This window comes from Crassostrea angulata, chromosome 8 (genome assembly GCF_025612915.1).
Source record: "Crassostrea angulata isolate pt1a10 chromosome 8, ASM2561291v2, whole genome shotgun sequence".
NCBI classification, from domain to species: Eukaryota; Metazoa; Mollusca; class Bivalvia; order Ostreida; family Ostreidae; genus Magallana; species Magallana angulata.
Window position 1 is genome coordinate 14855023 of NC_069118.1, and position 14122 is coordinate 14869144.

Sequence of the window (14122 nt, forward strand, 5' to 3'; positions counted from 1 at the left end):
GTATTCTTATTCAAAATCAACATTATCTGTAACGTTCATAAGTTGATAAATAGTGATTTTATTATATTAATGCTACAGGTTATATGCATTCGACAATATCATTAACTTCTAATTTTGGTTCGCTTCAGGTTTCTAGTATAAAAAATGCCCCACTTAAGCACTGTTAACATTGAAAACGGAAAATTAGATTTTAACTAAAATCGTGACAACGCCCTTTTTAGAGTAATCGGGCATCGGAAAAAAATGATAAATTCCAGGATTAAATAGTCACGAAATAAAATGGAAACATGTATTGCAAACAATTTTAAGAATTAGCCAATATTATAATTTCGCTAATGTAATTATTAGAATGATGCAGACCTAGGGATGTCGATTTGTTTTGTCAGCATTTGTTAAAGATAACTACATTGCAGCTTGGTTTGTCAGAAACAACAGAAACATCTTATTTATCATAATCAATATATCATAAGTGTCAAAGTTTAAATACTTATAAATTGCTATCTATATTTCTCAATAAGCTGCGATTATTTATAAATGCGTTTTACAACTTGAAGAAAATTGCAATGGTTATAGGCATTTTTTATGTGGTTGATTGACATAAAAATACAGAATATAAACCGATCAGCTAATAATATTACGTGTGATAAACTACGCGTTAATGTTTCATTTTTTTTTATTAAGGAATGAATTCATTATTAATTAGTTTTATACGATATAAAATGGTTTAAGGGCAGTTTACGCTTATAAACCGCGAAGAAGTTTCTTTATAAAAGCCGTACACTGTTTCAAACCATTTCATATCGTATACTCTTAATGAATATTGAATTTATTGCTTATAATTAAATGTTTTACTATTAAATTTAGTTAAAAACGGTCATTTGAATTTTGAAATGACTTAAGAAATGTATTTATGCGCAGTGATGAATTTTTCCGGTTAATGTTTCCTTTGATACGTCGATCAATAAAAAATTATTAAATTCATTTCTTATCATTTGATAAAAAAAATTCAAATCATAAAATGTGAAGTGTCATTGATCAAAAATGTAAATATTGTAAATGAAGCGGCGAGTATGAATACAAAACAACAACAGCAACAGTATTTAAAATGGAGGCGCATTCTGCTGAGCAGAGCTGAATTTAATTGATTAAACACGAATATAGAGAATATATAGATGAAATCTGAAACGCATGAATTGAATCGAAAATGAATTATATGCGATGGCTTGTGATGTTATTCACTGTTCAGCAAGATTCGTAAAAACAGGTTAAAATGTGAGTTAAATCCATGGAATATGCAAGTGGGCATAACCATGCAAGGAGACGCGATCGTGGACGAAAAAGTTGTTATGTTAATAAATACACTATATGTGCGACTTTTGAAAATATTTGGAAACTATATAAAACAATTTTGTAGTCGATCAAAAAGCGCGTTACAACCAGAATTAAATTATTTGTTGTTAAATATAATTATTGATTTATACGTTACTTTCGCACGACAAAGTAGCACTGAACATTTAGAGTACGTCTCAGGTTCGACTCTTATATATTGATAATAACTTTATTTGACACCCAATAATTTGTCAATACTATCTTCATTTTTTATGGAAGCAAGACATTTCTCATTTTTAGGAAAAAATTAAAAGGCCATGTGATGCCTTAACATATAAGAAGCAAAATGATTACCTTGATATTTCCAGGATTTGAATCTACTACAATCTATTTCATCCACATCAGATTCAAGTACCTCTTCACTGGGATTTTTTGTCATATCCACAACTAAGATATAACATGTTTTTGGACTTAAATAAATCTGGTGAAAAGCGTAATACAAACTTTGCCCTGCAAAATCTAAAAATGTAATCCTTGGACGTGTGAGATTTTCACTAGGTAGCTTTTCAATATCGTCCATTATTTTTAAGATTGCATATCGTTCATCGTCAAATCTAATGAATTCATTGCTTTCACTTTTTCCATGAGCTTCTTCTTGGGTGTATAGAGACGAACAGTTGTTACTTATACTCTTTGCTAAAGCCTTGCCAGGAGAGTTAGACAGAAGTGTCCTGCTCTTTTCATTTTTACCTTCCTCTGCTATTTCCATCTTACACTTAGGCAAAAGAAGCAACGGGGTGTCCTCTGTAGTATCTTCATTGTCACTGTTGTCGTTTTTATCTCTTTCAGGGAATGTTAATTGATTCCCTTGAAACGCTTCTCTTTGTTTTGTTTCTAAAGTTTTAAAAACTGCTGCAGAAAAAAGATGGGTATTTATTCATTTTTATTTTCCCTACTTCCATTTAGTGCATTTATTTTATTACAATAAAGGAATTCAATTTTAACGCCAACTTTGCAAAATTAATGCGCAAATTCTTTATTGTACATTAGAAAAAAAATGACATGTGGTGATTACGATCAATGTTCAAATTCTTAAGTCCAAAGAAAATTACAAAACAGGAGCAGAGCAAACACAAACATCTTTTTAAAAAATAGACGTAGGATCAGGTGCCATGGAGGAGTGAGCATCCTCTGCTCACCGGTGTCGTATAATTTAAGGTCCGCCCCGTAAAATGGTCCGGCCGGACCTTTAATGTTAACATTTAAGGTCCTACCCGTAGTCATTTATTTAAGTTAAATAAATTGATTATTCTCTTTAGCTAATGAATGTACTTGTATCTTAAAGATGTCTTTGTTTACATAATCCAGTCGGCCAATTGCCTATGGTTTATGTATGACCATATTATTTTAATAAATTACTTTGTAGAATATTAAATATTAATAGCGGGTTAGATTTTGACCAATTCTTTAAGAATCTGAAAAAAAGAAAACCAGGAGTATTTAGTCGATAATTTGCACACAACATGTAGTCCATTTGTTTTTAAATCTCTTCCGGTGGGTATAATGTATTAGCATATGGTATCACAACAGGTGAACACGGGTAAAAGTAGCCCTGCAGTTATTCACACCCCTGTGCTGAGAAAGAAAAAAATGTCTCCGCTGTATAGTGTTCTTCGCAACTAGATCGTCTTTTTAGCTTTGGCTTTGTTTAATTTTCAGTAGATCAGAAACTTCTGATAATATAATAATAATTTATAAGTCTCTAAGTAAATTTATCACTAGTTTCAGATAAATAATAAAGGGTCACATATGTGGATTACCGTAACAGAGGATATACGCTGCCAATATTGTGTACAAACGTAGCTGTGGTAGATATACATGTAAGGGCGTGAAAAGACAAATGAAATCAATTAGATGATGCGTGTACCTAGAATTAAAAAGCATAAATTGACTACCGGTAAAGTGCTTAAAAAAGTAATGAAAGTGATAATGTTATAATAATCTCTCTCTCTCTCTCTCTCTCTCTCTCTCTCTCTCTCTCTCTCTCTCTTCATAATGTGCATGCAATATTGCTAAAAAAAAAGTATAAGTGTTTATTCCCGACAGTATTTGATCACCTCATTATTTCAAAAACTTATTCCCTCTTCATTTAATCAAACATACAATAATTTTATATGTATATGATATATAGTATATAAAATACATGTAAATAAGCAAGGATTTGGTAACAAGTAAACACTTAATAAGTAAATCCGTTTCAATCGATATTTTTGATATGTCCAAGTAAGGATTTCTCTGAAAGCACATTTCTGAAAAATTAAAGACTGAACTGATATTTACAAAAATTGCGTTGAGGAAGGAAATAACAACATGTAGGTGCAAGGTGTATAATTTGTGATAAAGTTGCTATAATGTTACACAGTGCTTTAATACAGATATATATTTGTAAACTGCCTAAAAAAACAATATCCTTTCGGTTTAAAGAAAAATATGTATCTCTATGGAGTAAAATATTGATGTCCTTATCAAAAAGGATAGTGTCTAAGAGTAGCAGTCTTGCATTGGTATAGATTAATAACTTTCTCTCTCTCTCTCTCTCTCTCTCTCTCTCTCTCTCATCATTGTTAAATAGGAAAATGCATGTAGTTAATCAAGTTGACACTTGCATTACCTTTCATTTAATGATGATCTTTTGTTTAAGTGGGTTGGACACAATAGTATACTTAGTAGTTCAAGATACTGAATGCAGATAATTAATATTCATTTTGATACTTATATTGATTTATCCCGATGATCTTTTATACTAGGGATAGGACCTTATAATATGGTTCAAGAAAACGCCTGCCTGTTAAAATACCGAATGCAGAAAATTAAAATTCATATTGACACTTGCTTTGATTGACCCCGATGTTTTTTTAATTTAGGGGTAGGACCTAATAATATGCCTCAAGAAAAGATCTCCCTGTTGAAATGCTGGATGCAGATAATTGATACTGATATTAACACTTGCTTTGATTTACCCCGATGATCTTATAATTATGGCTGAAGAAAAGGTCCGCTCGGTGAAAAAAAAAACCCAACATGACAGTACATGTAGATAAACAAGGAATTAAGTACTAGTAAGAAAATACATATTGGTAATGTATTGTTGTTTATCGATACCAATTTTTTTATTCAGAGGGTAGGACACAATATCATAGAACAAGAAAAGGTCCGCCCCATTGAAATGCTGTTTGCGAATAAATTCACAGAATGTTGACCCGATGACCTTTTTTTCAGAGGTAGGACCCAATATTATAGTTCAAGAATAGGTCCGCCTCGTTAAAAGAACTGCATTGTCATACATGGCATAGGCGTCAGAACCGGGGGTGGGGGGGGGCTTAACCCCCTCCCCACTTTTTTGCAAAGTTAAACCTAACCATAAGCACATAGCATCAGGAAGAGGTCACCCCCCCCCCCCCGCCCCACTTTTTCTCGCAGCAAACATAATTGTTCCTAAATTTATCTTTAAAAGAATGTAATATCAATAGTGATATTGAGAATTGGAGATTATACTAGCCCCCCCCCCCCCCCCCCCATTCCCCATGAATGATGATTTGGAAAGAAATCTTTTGGTATATAATTATTTTTTTTGGTGTTACAGGTCTCTCTCTCTCTCTCTCTCTCTCTCTCTCTCTCTCTCTCTCTCTCTCTCTGATAAGGATTTTCATGATATTTGGAATTAGTTTTACTTTTGTGTCGAGATTTCTGATGATTGGTCTTGCCCCCCCCCCCTTTCAATTTGCTTCCGACGCCACTGCATGGATGCAGTGAGTTTGTTATAGATTCTTGTAGTGATATAGTGATATTTTATCAGTTGATCTTATTACTGTTGGATTGTACAGGAAATTGACTTCAGTGTAGGCTTTATTTTTTAAAATGTATTCAGAGTAGTTACACATTATCTATTATAATATTTATATAAATGGTTTTCATCGTAAAATATTTCTATTAAAGAAGCAAGACTCAGTAAATGTACATGTATTGTGTCCTTAAAAAAGACCGCAAAATTAGAGTAATGTTAAGCAAGAGAAGTAGTAAAACATTTAAATTGATTTTTCTCCACCCCCATTGCATTTGAAAAGAGGATCTTTTATATGCAGGTTGGATTTGTTTTAAATGAATCGTTTATTTTCAATTAATATTCAGACATTTGATATATGTGTAGTACATGTTGTGTACATAACTTTCAACGAATTTCTATCAAAAAAGTGTCAACTACCCCGGGAGTCTATATCGGATCCTGTCTTCAAGCTCTTGTGATATTTTCTTTCTAAGAAGAAAATCCCCTTAAATTCTTTTCCAGATGCAAAATGCACAAACAGCTGAAGGAATATGGCTCTTAACTAATCTTACATGTTTTTAAATTCTTGAAAATTAAAAAGGGGACGTGTGAAATGACCATTGTTTACATAACAATTTCAAACAGTCAGACACCTAAAGGTGTGAACCCCTCACACCTGCAGGGTGTGTATATAACACCTGGTTCAAGCCATTGTTTAATTATTGACACCAATCAGTTTCATTTCCTGTTAATATATGATCGACCAGCAAAATTAAAGTTGAAATAATTATTGTGATTTATTGGTGTTCATCAAGCTACATGTATATGTATTTTCATTTATATTCTGTTCTGGATATATACTAACTTACTTCGGGTAGGTACTCCTTAAAACAAGAGGCCCATGGGCCACATCGCTCACCTGAGGAACAATAGGTATGATAAAATCAGCTTAATGGAGTCATAATACAAACTATCTGGACAATGTACAATAATACATGTAGATCCTGTATAAATAAAATCCATTTTCCCCTGGATATTCTTATGTTTATAATCATTAGTCCCTTTTCTAACAAGATGATTTTATAGTCTTATCATATGTTGAGTATTGCAGTTCTCAAAATGATCCTTAACAATAGTTTATATATTAGATATAAACGTACATCAAACTATGAACCTTCTCGGGAGGCCAAAGAATTGTCCTGGGGCCAAAGTCTTAACAATTATAAAGAAACATCTGGCTGATTAGTTTCTGAGAAGATTTCTAAAGATTTACCCTATATATTCCTTTGTTAAATTTTGACCCCCCCCCCCCCCATTGTGGCCCCACCCTACCCCTGGGGATCATGATTTTCACAACCATGAATCTACACTACCTGAGGATGCTTTCACACACGTTTCAGCTTTCCTGGCTGATTAGTTTCTGAGAAGAAGATTTTTAAAGATTTACTCTGTTTATTCCTATCTAAAACATCGACCTCCCATTGTGGCCCAAACCTACCCCCAGGGTTATGATTTTCACAAATTTGAATCTACACTACCTGAGGATGCTTCCACACAAGTTTCAGCTTTCCTGGCTAATTAGTTTCTGAGAAGAAGATTTTTAAAGATTTACTCTATTTAATCATATGTTAAACTTCGACCCCCCATTGTGGCCCCATTCTACCCCCAGGGGTTATTATTTTCACAACTTTGAATCAACACTACCTGAGGAGGCTTACAAAGAAGTTTCAGCATTGCCGGCTGATTAGTTTCTGAGAAGAAGATTTTTAAAGATTTACTCTATATATTCCTATGTTTAACTTCGATCCCCCATTGTGGCCCCACCCTTCCCCCGGGGGTCATGATTTTCACAACTATGAATTTACACTACCTGAGGATGCATCCACAAAAGTGTCAGCTTTCCTGGCTGATTAGTTTCTAAGAAGAAGATTTTTAAAGATTTACTCTATATATTCCTATTTTAAACTTCGATCCCCCATTGTGGCCCCACCCTACCCCCGGGGGCCATGATTTTCACAACTATGAATCTACACTACCTGAGGATGCTTTCACACAAGTTTCAGCTTTCCTGGCTGATTAGTTTCTGAGAAGAAGATTTTTAAAGATTTACTCTATATATTCCTATGTTAAACTTCGATCCCCCATTGTGGCCTCACCGTACCCCGGGGGTCATGATTTTCACAACTTTGAATCTACACTACCTGAGGATCCTTCCACACAAGTGTCAGCTTTCCTGGCCGATTAGTTTCTGAGAAGAAGATTTTTAAAGATTTATTCTATATATTCCTATGTAAAACTTCGATCCTTCATTGTGGCCCAACCCTACCTCCGGGGATCATAATTTTCACAAATTTGTATCTACATTACCTGATGATGCTTTCACACAAGTTTCAGCTTTCCTGGCTGATTAGTTTCTGAGGAGAAGATTTTTAAAGATTTACTCTATATATTCATTTGTTAAACTTCGACCCCCCATTGTGGCCCCACCCTCAGGTGAGCTAAAAAGGTTAAGTTTACAATACAATAAGTTGTTAAAGTTGGTTTCTGGAAGAACAGACTTTGAAAATTTTCTTAATAAATATTGACAAATATTTTGCTTTTTTAAGCTTTAGTTTTTAAGATCTGTGTACAAACATAGAATTGTGAGCAAATCGCTGTATCTTGCTTATAATTCGAAGCTTAACACTCAAATATGGTTAGTAAATAGAAATTGTAAACAATTAAACACAAGAAACATGCACTACATGTATAACAAATAAAGAACACAATTTATTTTTTCGAAATGAATCATATATATATACATGTATATACCTACATATTTCCGTCAGCGATATCAAACTCTATTTAAACTGAATAAACTCGAAAAAATGCCGAGCATCTCAACAAAACCTATTGCATTAATCTACATGTACCATTACGCAAAAGATAATGCCGAATTACCGATAGAATGAATTGTATTTCAGTACCCGTCCCCTACATCCGATTTTGCTTAATTTGCGCAGGTAAACAGTTAACTGTTTGATTTACCGAAGTCTCTGTTTGATTTGATACGTAAAAATCACGAAATACAGACGATAGTTTCCAGGTTACAAAGCATAATGAGAACGAAACGAAAATCAGAACAAGCTAACACCAACGTCATGTGTGAAAACTGTCAACGCATTGAAATATTTAGCCTCAATTTACTTCACAAAATCGGCACCAATATATTTTGTATGTTTCAAAATTTCCCTTCATACGCGAACTGTTGCACAACAAGCAAATTCATCATAGTCAGATCGACCCTTTTTCGTATAATGTCATGGCTGCTTTAAACAAAGAACCTCGTTTTAGAAGTATGGAATCATTTTACCGGATGCCGAACCCGAAGCTATTAAACTGATTGAAACACGCATTTCCTTTATTATTATTTTCGTAATAACTCAGATTTGAAACAAAATTTCCACTTAATTTTTGCAATTTATATTTTCCTTCCCATAAGGATAATTTATGCTAAACTATGTTGAATTTGCCTCGGTAGTTCTTGAGAAGAAGATTTTTAAAAATGCACCCCCCTTTTTCTACAGTTTCAAGGTTTTCTCCGCTTTGAATACAGATCAAACTTTTATTTCTGCAATTTATATTCGCCCTCCCATAAGGATGATTTGTGCCAAATTTGGTTGAAATTGGATAAGCGGTTTTAGAGAAGAAGTTCAAAATGTAAAAAGTTTACAGACGGACAGACGGACAGACGGACGGACAGACGGACGACGGACAAAATGTGATCAGAATAGCTCACTTGAGCTTTCAGCTCAGGTGAGCTAAAAATTACAAAATAATCCCACTTATTTTGCTTCAAAATACTCGAAATTGAAAAAATAAAAATGAAAAATATATCCCGGACCTTTTATATTAGGCGGACCCTTTTAGAGCAAAGGCGGACCCCAAAATGTTAACATTAAAGGGCCGCCCCGGACCATTTTACGGGGCGGACCTTAAATTATACGACACCGGTCACACCCGCCGTGTGTTCTTTGTTGTAATCGGGAAATACGGAAAAGTTTGTACCCAATTAGGCGATTAATTATCATAATGGTCTAACAATTAGTATGAAAAAAAAGTCAGTCAGCATGCAACCAAGTTTACACATAATTCACTACCTGCATTTAACCTTTTTGAGGAAATCCTAAATTGTGGACTTTTTCCTTGATTATCATACTGTAAACATCTTTCATTCAACGTGTTTAAAATTTCATAAAATTCCTGTGTTATTACCTTTCACGGTGTTTTTATTTTTACTACCAATCGGTTTCAATTTAAATGAAGATCGAAAAACATAAACGATATTTAATGAATATATTACCTTCTTCATTTACATTTGAAATTTTAAATGACAAAACCCGTACATGTAGTATTACCTCCTTTATCGTCTTCTTCAAAGCAATCGCTTCCGTCTTTGTCCTTTTCGTCTGTACGTTCCATGAAATCATTTAACTCCTGTTCTGTTTTGCAGTTTTCTGTATTATTTTTGCTATTTTTACTAATAGGGTTTTGCTCACTTTTTTCTAATTTCTCTGGGTTGTTTTCGATCGCAGTTTTAGAAAGAGGAATTGTTGGCAACTGATTTTTTTCATCGACATCTATAATATATTAAATCAATATCCATGTTATTATAATGGATTAGTTACTGAAGGCAGTGGTATCATTTTATATTTAATAGAAATTAATACACATAAATATACGCAATGTAATAACATTTAAATAACTTACTTTGGATGGTTTCTTCATCTTCCAGCACTTCAAAACAGTTAACATGGACGTCAACTATTTCCGTCGACTCTGTGGATTTTATTTCTTCAAAGGTAAGATTTTTCAATCTTCGCAAAAGAGTTGTTTTGCCAGCGCCTGCGCAGCCAACTATTATGCATCTAACATGACAAACTGTCATCTCTCCTTTACTGAGAAATTCTCTTAGCTTTTGTTCATTTATTTCTGTTTGTTTAACACCTTCATCTGTATTATTGTCTGTTAAAGGTGCCTTATTTTCAAGTGTCCTTTCATTTAATGGCAAATCGTTAATTTCTTCATCTTCTTCTATTTTCGTTTTTGCTACATTATCTGTATTATTGTCTGTTAAAGCTGCCTTATTTTCAAGTGTCCTTTCATTTAATGGCAAATCGTTAATTTCTACATCTTCTTCTATTTTCTTTTTTGCTACAATGTTATTTAACTTAATTGATTAATATCAGCCATCAAGTAAGTTTGAATAATACCACAGATCAAACAGATGTAGTGATATATTAGAATAAGTCGATCAAGAAGTTTCAAACAATTTAAGATTGATTAGGATTGATTTTATCATTTGTCTTATTTAAAGGTGCTTGGGTCGATTTTATATCAAAGCTTGTTTACGATTTTAAACGATGGTTTTGCTACGTATGTGTATGATAATAGACATGGAAGTAGCTTTCCAATTTAACCATATTTCAATAAAAAAAATGATGTATAAACTTTTTAACAAATCAAACGACATAAAATGGTTATCGAGTTATTTCGCCTCATATCATAATAACATTTGGGATGGATAAACCCAAACATTCGGGGGAAGAAACCAAACGATTCCCTTTCCTAAACATTCCCATGATGCATTTTGGTTTAGGGTTTGTTTTATATGCCCATAAAGAAATCATTTTATTTACTTAGAATATTTCTAACTTTGAAAGGAGATCGATTCTGCTGATGTGAATAGACAAAAGCCTATCACTTTCTAAAAATAATAGGTTGGTATGCGAAATTAATTGATACTGTAACAGCCAATAGTATTCTCAAGGTACAATGAAAAATTAACATATCTCATCAATAAACACTCGATAGACCCTAGAGAGCTATAATAGAATTTCAAATGAAATAGCTACCTCTTCTCCTTTTTCGTTCTATGTAAATTATTATCCCACACAGTACTAGTATAAGCACAGAGAGCACTATTATTGCAACCTTTAAGGAAATTGTATCAGAGCCGGCTGGCTTGATTTCGTTTCCTCCATAGTCTTTACTTGTTCCATTGTCGTATGCCTTAGTTGTTGCAGAATGTCTACAAGAAACAATCATATAACAAATTAATAAGTTAGTTGAGAATGCTTAATATATATCATCATGCAATTTTACAGCATAAAAAGCTTTGAAAAATTTGAAAAATCTTAAAGATAATGTACCTCTTGAAATCGATATTTTTTCTTCAAATTACTGGTTATTGGTTTTAAAAAGGTTAATTAAAAGAAAACCAATAACGTGCGATCTTTCATTGTAAAAACTAAAGCTCATTTCTTATAAGAAATTTAGTTAAAATTTATCTAATTATCAAAATGAATGTTTCAAGAAATTAAATAAAAAAGTGAAAACAAACGATTCCTACATAAACGCTAGAATCTAATAATAATGATAATAAAATAATTATCTAGAAAACGTATTGCGACATTAGTTCACTTTAAATTGAACGTAAACGTTAACGAAAACATTTTAATTTTAAAAATCCATTAAAAATGTCAAATAATGTAGATACTTCTCTTGGCAATTTTTATCAGCACGAAAGCACATCAGTTGTCTGTTTATTGATAAGCATGCTGGGTCTGTTCAAGGATAACATATGAAAATTAAACATAAAATTAAATGAAATTAGAAAAATATTGGTATCATAGCTCACAAGCCCTAAAATTCATTTCATAGATACATCATTGAACATTGTTGAACATTTTGAATATAAAAACAAAACTATAATGTATCATAGAGTTAATCTTAAACAATATGTTGATGATAAGGCTAACATTAACATTGGCGAACTAAAATCTTTATTTCGTTAACACCCCAGCGTTTATGACTGTCTAGGCATAAAAACTTCCAATTTAACCGTATTACACTTAGTTTAGCCGTAGGGCTAAGATTTAACTTTTTTTATATTTACATTTTCAAATATGCTACCTTAAACCTATACAATAGCAAAAACGATTAATTTTGTGTTACCTTTTTATGACGTCACAACAAAAATCGCAGGCACTTATCGTTTGACGGTTGCAAATTTGTAAAGTTAAAAACCGTTAGGCTATATTAATGATTCTAAATTAATGATTTTTTAAAACGTAAATATAAGTAATAAACAGCTATGTTAAAAAGTTCACCGAGATATGGACTTGTTCACTCCGGGCTTCACAGGATAAGATGAAGTGATCAACCTAGTTCATATCCCAGTGATGTTATGTTTAAAAGATCATATTTATTACTGAGTAACAATGCGTTGTTTTGATGTACATACATAATTTATTTGTCTTTATCACCTATACCAATTATTAACAATATATATACACAATACTACCGGTACTTTAAAAAACTAACTTGTGATTATAAGGTAGCAAGGGACAGTTTCGGATAAAGTACCCGTCAATATTTTTGTAAAATTGAGAATTGCTGTACTTGAAAGCTTATGAGTGTTGCTAAAATTCATGAAATGATTTTTGGGAGTTGATTTTAATCAACTCTCCTATGCAGTTACTCAGACAAACCGAAAATGAAACAGTGTTTGGACCTCAGCACAAATCATTGCTGCTGACAATACTTAGTTCTTGAAAATAATTGATAAATTCGATGTAATGTATGCTAAAGCATTGTTTTCAAGGAAACTTATTTATAAATACCTTGAAAATAGTCAGATTTTGAATGGTACGTTCAATATAGTCTCATTCAACTCGACGCTCGGCTGTCTCCGTAAATCCTTGTCGGAGATTTACGGTGTCAGCCGAGCGTTTGATTGAACGAGACTAGAGTTCAATATTGCTTGGATCCAGACAATGTTCGAGAAATATTTCTAATACTGATACATAGTTTTATTGAATTAATTTTATTTTTAAATATTATTTAACATGATTCATATGGGGGTTTCTCGACATTTTTTTCGAAAAAGTCCAAAATTTCATATCATAAAAATGTGCGTAATTCAAATTAAAAACTACATGTACTTGTCATGCAAAATAACATATAACTGATTTTAAAATAAATTAACATCGACAAAATCAACTCCCGTCAGTTTTTCAGTACTTTGATGAATGATTATCATTAGTTAGAGGGGCGTCTCTTGTTGAAATTGTCATGCAATATGTAGGCCCCATATGTTAGGTACATGCGGCTATGACTGTTGTGTTGACTTTACACAGTGAAAATGCAAGTTACATACGGGAGGTAAAATAACACGAAAAGAAGGTGAATGGGATATTGTAAACTATACACCGGTAACTTTCTGACATGTGATAGTGCAACATGCACACGGTACGGAAGGTCAACCCTCTGCAGGGAATTAGCTGGGGGAGGTTTAAAAAGCTGAAAAATCATGAAAAATTAGCAAAATATGAAAGGGTCAAAATTTCATAAAACCAGTATGTAGAGAATTTTACAGATTTTGACTAGTCATTTTCTTCAGAAATTGGTGATAAAGAGTGAATTAAAGGTATTTATGCTGAATGGAAACAGAGGAAATTCTAGTTACAGAGTTCCAAAGACATGCATCCCTTGGCTACAATTAAACCTGTCCCCTGCCACCTAAAGACTGCCTGATGAAGGCCAGGAGTGGCCAGTAGTGATTTATAACGTACTTTACGTTGATTTTGACTTTGAACCAAGAGGAATACAAACTCTAGCCATGTTACAACCGCTAATGACTTAACGCCGCTTCATGATATATCATTAAGCGTTGCAATTTCAACCACCAGTTGAGTGAAATGTTGCACTTAAAGTTGAAATTTTCAACAGCTTGTCCTACATGTAAATTGCCGTTTAATGATAAATTTGTATAATTAATTTAATTGCATTTTGTGTGGTCAATTTTATGTATGACATACTAATCTTTATCAGATGACTAAAACTCAAACTTCCAAAAAAAGGGATTTTTCACTTAGTACCTGACTGATGACGAGGTGAACTCGAATTCCTCGTCATTTTATATGAAAC

General features: G+C 32.9%; 1 protein-coding gene across 2 annotated transcripts in view; it reads right to left on the reverse strand.

Moving 5' to 3' along the window:
* Positions 1 to 14122, reverse strand: part of LOC128158981 (uncharacterized) — a 52129-nt gene that overhangs the window by 24718 nt on the left and 13289 nt on the right. The window contains exons 4-8 of one of the 2 annotated variants that reach the window (XM_052822004.1): positions 11691 to 11757; positions 11047 to 11222; positions 9902 to 10345; positions 9550 to 9771; positions 1684 to 2238 (exon numbers count right to left, since the gene is read on the reverse strand). In XM_052822004.1, the coding sequence (XP_052677964.1) occupies positions 1684 to 2238; positions 9550 to 9771; positions 9902 to 10345; positions 11047 to 11222; positions 11691 to 11757 (1464 nt within the window). Of the gene's footprint in view, positions 1 to 1683; positions 2242 to 9549; positions 9772 to 9901; positions 10346 to 11046; positions 11223 to 11690; positions 11758 to 14122 lie in introns of both variants that reach the window. The other variant, XM_052822003.1, reaches the window with a different exon arrangement.